The sequence below is a fragment of the Alnus glutinosa genome, chromosome 8, assembly GCF_958979055.1.
Source record: "Alnus glutinosa chromosome 8, dhAlnGlut1.1, whole genome shotgun sequence".
Classification (NCBI taxonomy): Eukaryota; Viridiplantae; Streptophyta; class Magnoliopsida; order Fagales; family Betulaceae; genus Alnus; species Alnus glutinosa.
The window spans coordinates 1580404-1594619 of NC_084893.1; the positions used below are offsets into that span (position 1 = coordinate 1580404).

The 14216-nt window shown below is 37.7% G+C and overlaps 2 protein-coding genes across 2 annotated transcripts; both read left to right on the top strand.

The window, feature by feature from the left end:
* Positions 1–1167: 1167 nt before the first annotated feature.
* LOC133874847 (uncharacterized) lies at positions 1168–5421 on the top strand. The gene is made up of 6 exons (XM_062312732.1): positions 1168–1432; positions 1636–1806; positions 3559–3648; positions 3855–3974; positions 4070–4142; positions 5180–5421. The coding sequence occupies exons 1-5, from the start codon at positions 1259–1261 to the stop codon at positions 4115–4117; spliced, it is 603 nt and encodes a 200-aa protein (XP_062168716.1). The 5' UTR covers positions 1168–1258; the 3' UTR covers positions 4118–4142; positions 5180–5421.
* Positions 5422–8429: 3008 nt separating this feature from the next.
* LOC133874845 (exocyst complex component EXO70B1) lies at positions 8430–11146 on the top strand. Its single transcript, XM_062312730.1, has one exon. It carries the CDS (start codon positions 8779–8781, stop codon positions 10735–10737), a length of 1959 nt encoding a protein of 652 aa, XP_062168714.1. The 5' UTR covers positions 8430–8778; the 3' UTR covers positions 10738–11146.
* The last annotated feature ends 3070 nt before the right edge of the window (positions 11147–14216 follow it).

A 14216-nucleotide genomic window follows, 5' to 3' on the forward strand; every position in this document is an offset into this window, starting at 1 on the left:
ATTATGTCATGTCATTATTAATCATATTGCAACACATATCACTTACAATGAAAAAATATAAACAAAAAGTAATATATATATATATATATATATATATAAGTGTGTGTGCGCGCACGTGTGGAGAGTCATCCAGCCATCCCATATATATATATATATAAGTGTGTGTGCGCGCACGTGTGGAGAGTCATCCAGCCATCCCATTTGGCCATTTGTGGTTTAGCCATCCGTAGGCCGAATAGAGGAGTGACTCGATCTGAGTAATGTTAGAAGTTCATCTTGTGTCCATAAAAAAAAAATTTAGATTGCTTTTAAAATCATTGTTGAGTGTTTGATTGATTACTATTAAATTTTGATCAATATGTGATTTTTAAAGCCATCTCATTTTTTTATTGACAAGATGGCCATTCAGAATTACTCGACTCGATCCCCTCAATACTTATTTTTATTTTTTTAAAATTTATATATATATTTTTTATTTAAGTGACACGTATTGCAATATGAATGATGCTGATGTAGCATAATAACGAATTCCATCAAACATTCTAATGAAAGAGACATCCATGAACCTATTTATGTTTTTTTGCTTATCCCAAAATATTTTTCAATTACTCTCAAATGAGTAAAGGTCGAAGAAAGACTTTTATCCGCCATTGTTTATCTAAAAGTGACGTGATTTTTAAAATAATTTTTTAATTATAATTTAATAGTGATTCATTCTAAATCTAATAATATAAAAGTTACATTATCTTTAAAATGATAAAAGAGAGACAAAAGTCTTCGTTCTAAAATTACTCAATCTACATATCGGTGAAATTATGTTTGTACCGTTTGGATGCAAGTAGAAAACGTTTTATACTTGCTACAATGTTTACTTTTTTAAAAAACAAATCATATTTTATTTAACTTTATCAAAAATAAATCATATTTTTTTAAAACTTTTATAAGTAAATCATATTTTATTCAACTTTTTATAATTTTATCTTACAAAATTAAACTTCAAAATTCGTGAATCAAATAAGAATTGAATTCGGGTTTAAAAAATTCAACACCTAGACGCACTAACTTTGCATTTTTCCGGAAAGAAAAACTTTTAACACAAGTGAGGATCATAAACGGCATCGTTTGAGGGCAAGCCGAAAAATGAAAAACAGAGCCGCATGCCCGCAGCAGCATTTCAATTCTGGAAAATAAATCCGCTGTGAGGGTTAGAAGTTAGAAGGAAGAACCCAATTCTCGCTTTCTAGGGGGATTCGGGGGAATGGAGCGCAGTCTGTGGGGTCACTTGCCGCTGTTGATGAGGTCGAATTCGAAGGAGTCGGTGGAATACATTCTTCAAGCCCTTTGGAGAACCCGAAAGACCGGCCTCGACGCCTCCGACCGCCTCGTCATCCGCGAAATGCTCCAGCTCAAGGACGACTCCGACCTCGACCCTGTAATCCCACTCTATCTCTCTTAAGACACACACACACTTGCTATGAAACATCCGTTGACTGTGAAATTAGATGATTCTTTTTTTTCTTTTGTGGGTCTTATAATTTCTGGTCTAATTAGTTTTTTTGTTTAGATGTCTTTTATTTATTTAAGCTTTGTGAGTGGTATGGTATCGTTGATCTTTGTAAATTTTCTATGTTGCAGCTTTTGGTGTGCCTTCGGATGTTGATCCGCAGGTGTGTTTACGATAATGTCGGCAAGGATGACATCCAAAAACTGTTTCCCAATGAAGTATTGCCTGAGCTACAAAGACTATTGACGCTTATGCTGCAAAAGTTTCAACGAGAATGGCGGGAAGATCTACTCAAGGACCAGGTGAGAATTTTGATATTTTAGGATAAGTTAGACTTTTCCTTGAAGCTTAAATTGATGGCAAATGATGAATTTAATCGCTTAACTATTATTCTGACACTCCTTCCCACTTCTAAAATCCCGAGGTGTGGAACTTCTTATCTTGAATAGAACGTAGAGTGGAGTGAGGTTTCAAACTTAAGACTACCCTACCTTATCTGATATCACGATGAATTATCAATTGTATCACTTATCACAATAGTTTAAGCTGATATAAATGAATTAATTTAAGGGAAAAGTAATAATTTAATCCATGGGGTTTGTAGTCGTACCAATTTGATCTCTTTAAGATACTTTTGATATCTAGAGATCAGTTTGGTACAGCTACAAACCGAGGGATCTTTAAGATACTTTTGATGCCCAGAGATCAGTTTGGTACAACTACAAATTTAGAGATCTTTAAGATCTTTTGATACCCAGAGGCCAGAGTTCAGTTTGGTACAACTACAAACCTAGGGGCTAGTTTTTTTAATAGATACTTGAAAACGAGATTACAACTAAAGCTTTGATACACCAAAGCTTAAAACAGAAATAAACCATTATCTAAAACATATCGTAACTAAAGACAATCCAAACTAATGAAAAGGTGGATCATTCCCACTGACTATTCGGATTGAAGGAATAGGTGGGAATGCTGCTAGCTGTGACCCTGGCTGCGGCCCAATGTGCTATATAATGAGCACAGAAGTTTGCACTTCTATTGACCTTCCATGCAGTCCAAAAAGAGTCAGCAGGAATAGAGTCAATGGTATGATAGATAGTTGATGAAATTCACCAATCTTGAGCAATTTCTGGTTGCTGGAGAGCAAGAATAACGATCTGGGAATCACCTTCTAGAATGAACCTTTGGATATTTAGAGAAACTGCTAATAAAACAGCAAGATTTGCTGTTAGAGCTTCTCCCATATTTGGTAGACATTGGGAGCTAATCTTGGTGTCCATTTTGATGATATGTCCCAGATGATCTCGACACACAGCAGCTTGAGCCGAAAAATTATCTCGTATTGATGTATCAAAATTGATTTTGAACCATTGCAGCGGAGGTGGCATCCATTCTTCTTCAAGTGGAATGGAAATATTCTTCCAAGCTACCATATGCTCAAGGGATACTTTGATAATTTTCCTAGAAAGATTAAGAGCATCAAAAGAAAGATTCTCATGATAAGCCTTGTTTCGTGAAGACCAAAGAAAGTCACAAGCCACTGCTGCAAAAATTTGGAATCGATAATGATCCTCCTTTAGAATTTTGAGAGTCGCTCCAGGAGAGATAATTACTTTAATCCAATCCAACATATTGGTGAAGTTGAAAGACAGCGAGTCAATTGGCCAAAAAGAATGTCGCCATATTACTCGGGCAAAAATACATTTAAAAAATAAATGCTGGATAGAATCTTTTCCACCTTTGCAAAGAGGACATGCAGCAACACTGTCTAGAGAAGAAAAAATAGCATTCAACCGTTCCATAGTAGGAAATAAATTCCATGCGACTTTCTAGATAAATAACCTCAATCTGTCATTGAGATTCAGCTTCCAAATACTCTTCCAAAAATTAGTTGAAGTTCTTGGCAACATAGGAGTAACAGGATTACCTTGGAGAGCAAGATAAGCAGAAGAAGTTGTAAATCGTCCTGCTTTCTTTCTTAATTTAATTGCTTAATCATTATTCTAGAAGCGCACAAGAATGTGACATCGTATTTGTATATGAACAATGCCTAGGTTACTTTGCCCCGGTTGAAGGCAATGACATGGAATATGGCAAACCAGGATGCAGAATCAGCAGACCCTGTGGCTGTTATCAACTTGAAGGTATCTGAAGTTCATCACCTACCTTTGAAATTTTAGTAGTGAAGGCTCTCATAATGAATGTCCTTTTGTTTTGGCCTGGCCCGTTTGGAAACTAAGAAAAATTAAACTCTAGATAGACGCCTACTGGAATTATATGACAATAAAAATTCGCTAAATGGTCTGTGTGCTTTTTATGTGCCTATTGACTGTAAACACTCTTTGTACAGCTTCAAAATGATGCACAGTCTCACTCAGGAGAATTGGATGTGAAGTTCCAACTAGCTAAAGATACTCTACAGACAATGCTGAGGTCCATGTCCTGTATAAGAGATCAGTTGTCTGACATGGTGAGCGTCATCCTTAATTTTTGGTTCTTCATCCCAACAGGTTTTTCAAAGTGAAAGTATGGTTGTCTAACTATGTTGTATCATCTTCTTTTCAGGATGAGACCTCAAACAGGCATTCATCCCAAGAAACCAATATGGTGTAGCTTACAATATGCATGGAATTATGCGGTATGGCTTGGCCTCTTTCTTTCTTTCTTTTTTACATTTTTTTTTTTTTTTTTGCCCGGGGGAATGGACTTTTCAATCGCCCAACATAAAGCATAAAGTATTTAGTTCACTAAAATGACACCCTTGCACCAAAAGCACATGCTTCTATCGTGCTGTCCCATCTGTAGTCTTCCTGCAAATTGTCCCCGGGGGGGGGGGGGGGGGGGGGGTGGTGTACAGAGGGAGAGGGAGATCATGGACGATGTTGTCAGGTATTCTGAGCAGATAGAAATGGCAGTTGTATATCTGGTTACTTACTGGTTCAACACAAACTACCTGTGATGTAGTTGATCATGAATTCTTACATATTTATGCAGACACCATACTTAGCCTTTTACAGAGAGCCCACAGCAAAAACTTGTTTCCACATGGAAAATGGTAAACACAATGTGTTACTAATCTACAGTATATTTCAAAGCAAGAACTCACTGATGAAAGCTATAACTTATCAACATCTAAATGGCATTAAGAAGAAGAAGAAGAGGCTTAATTTGCCCATTGATAATTCACATGTACTATTTGGTTATGCTTTTTGCTTGTACTACTAAAGAAAGAAGAGTGAAAAGAAAATTGTACAGATATCACGCATAGGTGTGTTGTTGATGACAATGGTAATGTTGGTAGTGATGGTGGTGGAGTGAGGAAAAAAGTTAAATGTTTGTTCCTGAAAACAATAATTAAATGCTTGACAATAGCGCAGTTTCTTCTTTTAGCTTTACTGCTTATAGAAAATGCTTGTCTGGTTCTTAATGAAAACATAATCCTTATCATGCTGTAAGCAAAGAAACATCGAAAATACTCTATTCCAAACCATATGATAGAAACCAGAGAGTTGTACCACTGAACCAAAGAACATGTCAGGTTTGGCTCATTATGCCTACTAAATAATCAATGGACTTATTTCAGTTGGATCCTCTTTATTGTCTTAGAAAATACTATGAGAGAGAGCGCTTTGTATTTGAGTAGCTTTGCTTATACAAGTTGCTGTTGTACGGCAGATTAAGGAAATGGATCTTGATCAATCACATGTCCTGTGAGCTGCTCAAGAAAGGTAGATCCACCTCAAATCTGGCAGTCACCACAGCACCTCTATTATGTTTCTCCAAGTTGAAAGAAGAACAATGAATATGTGTAAGGTCCTGCTGTTTCGCAATAGACACATGAAAAACTGTAATTGTATATAATACAATCTTGGTTCTTTAATTCTTTATGACAAATTCTCAATGCAATTATATGTCAATATTCTGAGGAAGTTAATGGTCTCTTTCACTTTTAGTAAAAGATCGAAGCCACCCCTTTTACATGAGAAAACACCATTATGAGTTCTGTGCTACAATCGGCTTTTGTTAGAAGCTCCCTCTGGCTAAAACAAGGCCTTGCCCAAATAGGAAACCCTTTTGTTAGGATCCCCGAGCTCAGGCAACAATTTTCTGCGGAAGGAGTAATTTTTTAGGGCTGATAATTTTTTACAAGCTTTGCAAATCCGACACAAACTAGACACAAAATTAGCGGTTAAGGTTAAGCGTTTGGCCCGTTTAATTTAATGGGTCGTGTTATAATTGATTTATTAGTCTTATATTCATGTTTCGACACGATCTGAACTCGACACATAATATTTAAGGCTAATAATTTTTTACATGACTCGTGAACTCGACATGAAACTAACGGGTTGGGGTTGAGGGGTCAATCTATTTAATTAAATTGATCGGATTAAGATTGACCTATATAATTTTATTCATGCTTTGACATTATTCAAACTTGACACATAAATACGAATTATCACCTCCCTTAAAGTTTTGGAGCGTACAAATTTCAGCGCATACAACTTTCTCGACAGGAGCAATATTACAATAAATATGTAATGTTTCCATTCTTTTCAATGGTAAAAGTAGGAAATGATGTTATTCTGTTATCATATGTTGTAAAGGGTCATTTGTTCAGCCAGAAAGGAAAGCCATATATTTATTTAGGGTCTTTTTTTCTTTGGAAACAGTGTGCCATTGAACCCCACATCTCTGCCAATGAGACAAGCTACAAAGAATAAGCGAAAAATAAAAGAAAAAAAAAAGAAAAAAAAAAAAAAAAGGGGTCCAGTTTTCACTTTAGTTGCTTTAAACTAGAGAGAATCAAAGTATTAGGAATATTTCCCGACTTGGGCATTTTGTAGAGGCTATTAAGAGGGAGCTTGACTTTTTCCAATCTATCCTTTTTGTTTATGCGCCCAGAGAATTCAATTATGCAGCACACAGACTCGCAAAGGAGGCTTCTGGCTCTTGTTTAGATCGTGTGTGGTTGGAAGAGATTCCCAGTTGTATTTCTGATGTTGTTCTTAGAGAACAGATTGTCTCTAGATCCTAATTATTGGATCACTATTTGATGATTTATGAAGAATGATTCGATTTGTTCAAAAAAAAAAAATATATATGATTTGATTATAATTCATAAATGTAAATATCTAATTTTAAACAATAACAAATTATATTTTCGTCATAAGTTGCAATTAGTTATTTGTATCATATGCAATACAAACAATTAGTATAAAATGGCCGGTGAGCTTCCCACTTGTTTAGACTATCCGAGCAAGCAGGGCCAATACGGTGATCAGCTAAAATAATAAGAAGATCATCTGCCCGAAAATAATAACTGTTTGTATTACGGACAATTAATTTTACATTCGATTTCCAATTTCAAAATATAAGGTAGATGCATAATATGACCCTAAGGTTGACGTTTAAGCGGGTTGGTTGATTAACTACCAAAATATTCTAACGATTAAAAGGTATTGCTTTTTGTCTTATGCATTGAAACAATAACTAATCAAGTTTAAAGTCCCCAAAGCACAAGTAGTTTCCAATTGAGTGAACCATTTATTTTAGGTGCTAAATCAGAAAGCCACCATGTTAGTTGATGTAAATGATTTGACAGATGTAGTCTTCAAGAGATAGTCTCAAGAAATCAACGGCTAGTCTTGCCTAGGAATTGGTCAAATTTGAGGGTTAGCACTTAGCAATCTTATAATTATAAATTGAACCTGGCAACGAACAAGTGGATGTTTACATGGACGACAATGTCAACAACTTTTGCAACATAAACCTAACGGGTCGTTTACGGTGTAGAAAACTATTTTTTATATTTTGTCAGTAAATATATATACTTGATTCAAAATAAAAATAAATAAATAAATGCTTATACAATAATACGAACTTGGAGAGAGTAAGCATGCCTCCGGTGTGTTGTGCACACAAGATGTAAATTGAAGGTGTGACTTCAATAATTAAAAATACGTAGTACTTCCAGTTTCTATTCGGTGTACATTTTAATTAAAAAAAACTCACATTTTATATTTTATATACTTTATTCAAATAATCTTTTTAATAATACTTTATCTCTCGTTCTCTACCATTCTTCAAAATCCTGAATCTCTCTTAATTATTGCTCACTACTACCATGAATCTTCGCCATTGTCCATCGTGTTGGGAGTAAGAGTGAGAGAGAGAGAGAGAGAGTTCAAATTAAAGAGTTTTTCTCTCAAATTTTCCAAAAGTTTTGGTTGATTTCTTTCTTCTTTTGAACAAATCTTCCCAAATATGATCCTCAACAATGGCAAGTATGCAACTACTAGGAAAAAAAAAAAAAAAAAGAGAACAATTTTCTATGTCAAATTAAAGAGGGGTGTGTACACCACCTTTGAAAAGTTGTGCAATCAGTTTATTACTTTCCTATTGTGGGTGGTCATGCTTCACTTTACCCCCATGATTTTTCATTAAAGAACTAATTAAACTTTTCTTGCCATAAAAGACAATAATGCAAAAGACTGGGCTACCACCACATTCTACAAATTGTTATTATATAGATATATATATATATATGAAAGCCGAAATTGATTGCATAATTGCCAATTTAGTTCAATCACTCCATCCATTTATATCAATTTAATAGACGGGAAAGAAAACTTTGTCCTAATAATATTTGTTTCTAAAAATAATAATAATAATAAAATAAAAACCTATTCACTTACGTTACCAATACATGAGTACAAGATAAGAATTAGCGCGTACCAAGAGTAGGGCCCATTGGCCCAATCCAGGTAAGCAAATCGAACCACACTCCCAGGTCAAGTTCATGACCCTACACAAAACAAAATCATTTTTTTTTTTTTTTTTTTTTTGTAAGATAATTTTATAATAAAGTTTTAAAAATTATATAATTATAGAATTATCTGAAAAAATCTACGAGTAATCTCATTCTCATCTCTGAGCCCCAAAAGTCCACAGTAGCGCGTCAGAAAGTTCCCGCACGTTACTCCCCGGCTTCGTTCACACTCACTTCTCCTTTTGTTGAAAAACCAAAAACCCTCCCCCCCACTTCTCTTCATTTCAGCGTCAACCTCAGCTTCTCCGAGCCGAAACCCAAACCCAAACACACGCACGCCCTCTCTCTCTCTCTCTCTCTCTCTCTCACGCAAACCCAACAAAGAAAAGAGAAAATGGCCTGGCTATCACTATTTCTATCCCCAAATTTCTAATCCCTAATTTCCTGATACCGAACCATTTTTCTCTGTCTCTGAGACTGAAACCCTAAGAATCCGAAACCGGAAATGGCCACCACGACCACGACGAGCATCAATACAGGCGGAGAGGATCGAGTCCTGGCCACGGCGCAGCAGATCGTTAAGAGCCTCAATACGCCGAAGGAGGTGAGGGAGGACATGCTCTTGATCTTCTCCAGCTTCGACAATCGGCTCTCGAACATCTCCAACTTGATCAACGGCGAGGATTCGAAGGCCGAGGACGACCGGTTTGATGCGGCCGAGAAGGTCATCCTCCGGTGTGATTCGAACTCGGTTGAGGGTTCGAGGCGGTCGCTGAACTGTGAGGAGTCGCAAGTCGAGTTCGAGTACTTGTTGGCGGTCGACGAGATTCTGAAACGGATGGACGAGCTATCCGTCCGGTCCGATACGGAGATTGTAGACCGGGCCGAGACGGCGATCCAGGTGGCGATGTCGCGTCTCGAGGACGAGTTCCGCCACATCATGATCCGGAACACGGTCCCGCTCGACGCCGAGCGCCTCTACGGGTCGATCCGCCGGACCTCGCTCTCGTTCCCGGTCAACGACGGCGAAATCGTTGATGACGACTTCGAGAGCTTCAGCGAGGAGGACCGTAGCTCCACGCAGCGGTTCCACGAGCGCGGTGCGAGTATAGGCGACGACGTTTCGGTCGATTTGATCGATGCGAAAGCGGTAGATGAATTGAAAGAAATTGCGGACCGGATGCTTCGCTCTGGCTACGAAAAGGAGTGCGTTCAGGCCTATAGTAGCGTCCGTCGCGACGCGCTAGATGAGTGTCTTGCAATTCTAGGGATTGACAAACTGAGTATTGAAGAGGTTCAGAAGATTGAATGGAATTCCTTGGACGAGAAGATGAAGAAATGGATTCAGGCCGTTAAGATTGTTGTTAGGGTTATTGTCAGCCGTGAGAAAGTCCTCTGCGATCATATTTTCCATGATGCCGACGGCATCAAGGAGATTTGCTTCAACGAGACCGTGAAAGGCTGCGTGATGCAGCTGTTGAACTTCGGCGAGGCAATTGCAATCGGGAGAAGGTCGCCTGAGAAGCTGTTCAGGATATTAGACATGTATGATGTGACGGCAGACGCATTGCCTGACTTGGAAGCGATGGTTACTGATGAATTCGTGATCAATGAGGCGAAAGGAGTGCTTTTCGGACTGGGCGAGGCGGCTACCGGGACATTTGTGGAGTTTGAGAATGCAGTTCAGAGTGAGACATCGAAGAAACCGATGCAAAGCGGTGACATTCACCCCCTGACCCGGTATGTGATGAATTATTTGAAATTGATTGTGGAGTACAGTGATACTCTGAACTTGCTGTTGGAAAGTGGTGAAGATGATGGGTTTGATGCTTTGCAAAATGATAATGATAATGATAACTCCAAACTGTCTCCGGTAGCCCATAGGTTATTGTTGTTGATATCCTCGTTACAGTCCAATCTTGAGGCTAAATCGAAGCTCTATGAGGATAATGCCCTGCAATATATATTTCTGATGAATAATTTTCTGTATGTAGTACAGAAAGTGAAAGATTCGGATCTTGGGGAGGTTTTAGGTGATAATTGGGTTCGGAAACGTCGTGGCCAGATACGGCAGTATGCAACAAGTTACCTTAGGGCTTCTTGGAGCAAGGCATTGTCTTGTTTGAAGGATGAAGGGGTTGGTGGGAGCACAAGTAATACCGCAAAGGTGGCTTTGAAGGAAAGATTTAAGAATTTCAATACATGCTTTGAGGAAATCTACAGGGTTCAAACTGCTTGGAAGGTTCCCGATGCCCAACTTCGTGAAGAGCTGAGGATATCTATATCGGAAAAGGTGATCCCGGCATACCGCTCGTTTCTGGGGAGGTTTGGGAATCAAGTAGAAAGCGGAAGACATGCTGGGAAATACATAAAGTACACTGCAGATGATTTAGAGAGCTATTTGTTGGATTTTTTTGAAGGAACACCCCGAGTTCTACACCACATGAGGAGAAAAAGTACATAGGATAAAGGAATCTTGTATCAGGTATGCCCCCTGCTTTCATCAAGGACTAGTTGGGAAAGGAGTTCGCCTGTTATGTGTAGCTTGATTGTATGATTTTTATTTTTGTTGTTGGTAATGTGATAAACCTGGGATTTTATGAATGTTAATCCTCTCCCTCCCCACATGCTATATACTGTAATAACTGATGTACATGTGTTATAGATTTTAGTTTTTGTACGTGTGGATTTTGCCATGGTTCATGTATTTTATTGCCATGAATCGCCATTTGCCTTGAAACAAGCTTGTGTACCAAAGTCGTAACCTTCTGGCCCACTTAATTTGGTACCCTATGAGCTACTTGATTGTATACTTGCTGCTTTAGCATGTTTGTATTTTTATTTTAGTTTTGGTAGTGCAATTCTCTTGCTAAGTGAATGTTTGTGCTTTTTAAGAACCAAGCTCGTTATTGTGTAAGATGGTATTTACACAGAAGTTAGTACAACATATCAAGTTTTTTTTGTTCTCCTGTCTAATTTGATGGGATATCTGGTGTATGAATGGAACCAGGTGACAGAGATTGAAATGCGGATGTATTCTGTTTTCATTCCAGAAGTAGGAGATATTTGGACATTGATACTAATTAATTTATGGATTGTTATATTAAATAGATGAATTGATGAGTGTTCATGCAAGAAGGATAGGTTCAGAGATGAATGCATTTGTAAAGCAGGGACTAACTGAGGAAATGATATGAGAGATTAAGGAGGGTTTGGTCATGTGCAACAATAGTCGATGATTGCATCAATAAGGAAGTGGTCTGACTCAAGTTAAGGGCTCTTCAAGAAGGAGAGGAAGACCATAAGTTTAGTTGTCAGTAAAGACAGGCTCACCTAATTAAGATAAAATATTATACGATATGATATGTAGGTCATTTTTTGTGGTTAATAATCAGCATATTAGACGCATGTTAGCATGACACCCGTGATACGTTTTTCAGGTAAAATTTTAAACACCTACAACAGAGTCGATATATATAAGTTAACTTATGTCAGATGAACTAGATTGTCATTCCTTTCCTTTGAGGAGCTTCGTCATTTTATTTTTGTTTCCTAAGCATGCACACAAAACCTGTAATGACAAATATACCCATTTTCTCGTGTATTAGATAACAGAAACACGTGCAAAGCTTTGTCCATCCATCAAAATTTTGACCCACACCAATCATACATGTTAGAACTTGATACTCGTCTTTGTGTTGAGATAATGTGCTTTAAATGCCTAAGATGTCTTGGGGCTTGTGGAAGAAATGTTTATCCGAAGTTTATGTACTTGTTTAGGGTTTAATGTGGATACCTTTGTAGATGCTAGGAGGAACGTTTAAAAATTATGGTTACTCCAATAAGAAATGATATTTCAGGGATAATTATGGTGTCAAGAATTTGCATCTTGTAAGAATTTCATCTGCAACTTGGAAGTTTTTGAAAGGGATTACATTTAGAGCTGCATCTACCATGAGGCGGCTGTTGATGTTGTTGATTTGGATCTTACCTGGTTTTTGAAGTTGCTTTATATGGCCTTTGGATCTAAAAGAAGCTTTTCTGTGTTCTGTTTCTGAAATTTTCAGATGACTAATGAAATTTTTGCAGTCAGGCAGTATTATCAGAAAAGATAAATTACCATATTTTTATCATACAACTATTTCACACTGCAGATGTGGCAATCTCAATCAACCCTTAGATATTTATTATTTTTAACAAGGACTAATTCAATGGTTGATTGGGACTGCCACGTTAGTATTATAAGACAGTTGTGGGATAAAAATGTAATTTCTAGCATTGCTCTACAAGAAAACCCAACTTTAACAATAAGTATTCAGAAATTAAAAATTAATTCTAATGGGACCCTCCTGTCAAATGTTGTCATTTTTCTATGTGAGAGATTGTCAGATGAAACCAAACTACATATTTTCAGTAAATTGTTTGTAGAAGACAAGAAGAAGAAGAAGAAGAAGAAGAAGGAAGACAGGTATACAAGTTACAAGGAGCCCAAAGCTGTCGGTAAGGAGAAAAGTAACGAATATATTACACGTCAATTCCATCTAGTTTCGTGTTTACTTCAATTCTGCTAGGAGCACATCACATCAGAATGTTTCTCCAAACATATTTGTCAGTGGATTCCAACCTTGTTGGTTCATCTGATTCAATAGCTATTGTCATGTAACGAACTCCCACCTGATCGGAACAGTACGTTTCCAGGTGATTGGAGCTCATAACCCCACATGCTTAATGGTTCTAAGCAAGTGTGACACAAAAACATGCTCTGGTCTTGAAAACTGGTGGAGCTTATTTAATTGCACATTTGCACCTTCCATGCCAATGTTGTAGGTTATTGTGACAATTTATCCATCTTCTATCTTTCTTAGCCATTGGTTACTTCAGGCCCCATGTAACTTGACCCAAGGGGGCCTCCTTGCTCCACTTGGTTTCCCATTATTGGAAGAGCTACATCGACAGTATATCAATTGTCTCCCAAACCATGAGCCATTGCAGAGCTTATGGACCCCCGCCCTCCTATCTTTAGTGCTGCTATTATTGCCTTATTCATTGGACTAGGGAAGAGTGAGTAAGTAGCATTGCAACCAAGCATTTATTGTTGGCAGAAGAACAAAAACGTAGCATATATGTTTGTTAACGTGTTTTTTGTTTTTGGTTTGAGAAAGTGTTCTAATATGATATAAAGGTAGTTTTATATTTTGAGGAGTATTTTGTGTTTTTGACTTGAGAACAGAAAGGAATGGCGTTAACAAATATGGGCAATTTTGGTCCATGGTGAATTTACTTCCAAATTAAATAGCAATCAAATGATAATCACCAACGACAGTGAGGCTGCCGGCTGTGGATGACAAAGCTCCTTGTAGTGAACAAAAACAAACAATGGTAGCCTTCACAAGTCAACCCATAAGAAATATTTTTTAAGTTAAAGCTGAGTTTTCTCCAACGGTCAAAAATTCTAAAGAGTATGCCTGCCTTCAGGGAACCATCTGACATGTCAAAACTGGGTGCAATGAGAGCTGCACATACATTATATAATTATATGTGAGTGCGAGGGTGTTGGGATCTCATCTCAACAGGAGTTTGGACACCTGCATAATTAGTATTGTTATTTGTTTTAATCTCTAAGAGCTGCGACGTCCGTTAACTGATATGAACATTGATTTGTAGACCAAACAAAAATTGTAGAAGTGGAGTTAGCGACCATGCCGCATAAAGAAACGGCTGGCATTCTAGAGGTGGAATCATGGAAACCTGTTTGTACCCAATGCCTGTTGCCTAGCATGAAAGGTCCGCTTTGTCCATTTTTGTTGTGGATTCCGCTGCCACGGCCGTCCTCAAAAGCCTTTAATGCAAGCCGTACTTGACCTTTGATTACAGATGATCTCATTTCCCAATCAAACTTGAGATGTAAATCTGCAACATTGTTGCCAGAAAGGCAATAGCTAT

What these genes read in the sequence shown, in the direction of transcription:
- LOC133874847 (XM_062312732.1), top strand. Translation starts at nt 1,259, where the DNA reads ATGGAGCGCAGTCTGTGGGGTCACTTGCCGCTGTTGATGAGGTCGAAT. An exon ending in AAGATCTACTCAAGGACCAG is followed by an intron (nt 1,807 to 3,558) that starts GTGAGAATTTTG and finishes AACAATGCCTAG; the next exon opens with GTTACTTTGCCCCGGTTGAA. An exon ending in TGGCTGTTATCAACTTGAAG is followed by an intron (nt 3,649 to 3,854) that starts GTATCTGAAGTT and finishes CTCTTTGTACAG; the next exon opens with CTTCAAAATGATGCACAGTC.
- LOC133874845 (XM_062312730.1), top strand. Translation starts at nt 8,779, where the DNA reads ATGGCCACCACGACCACGACGAGCATCAATACAGGCGGAGAGGATCGA.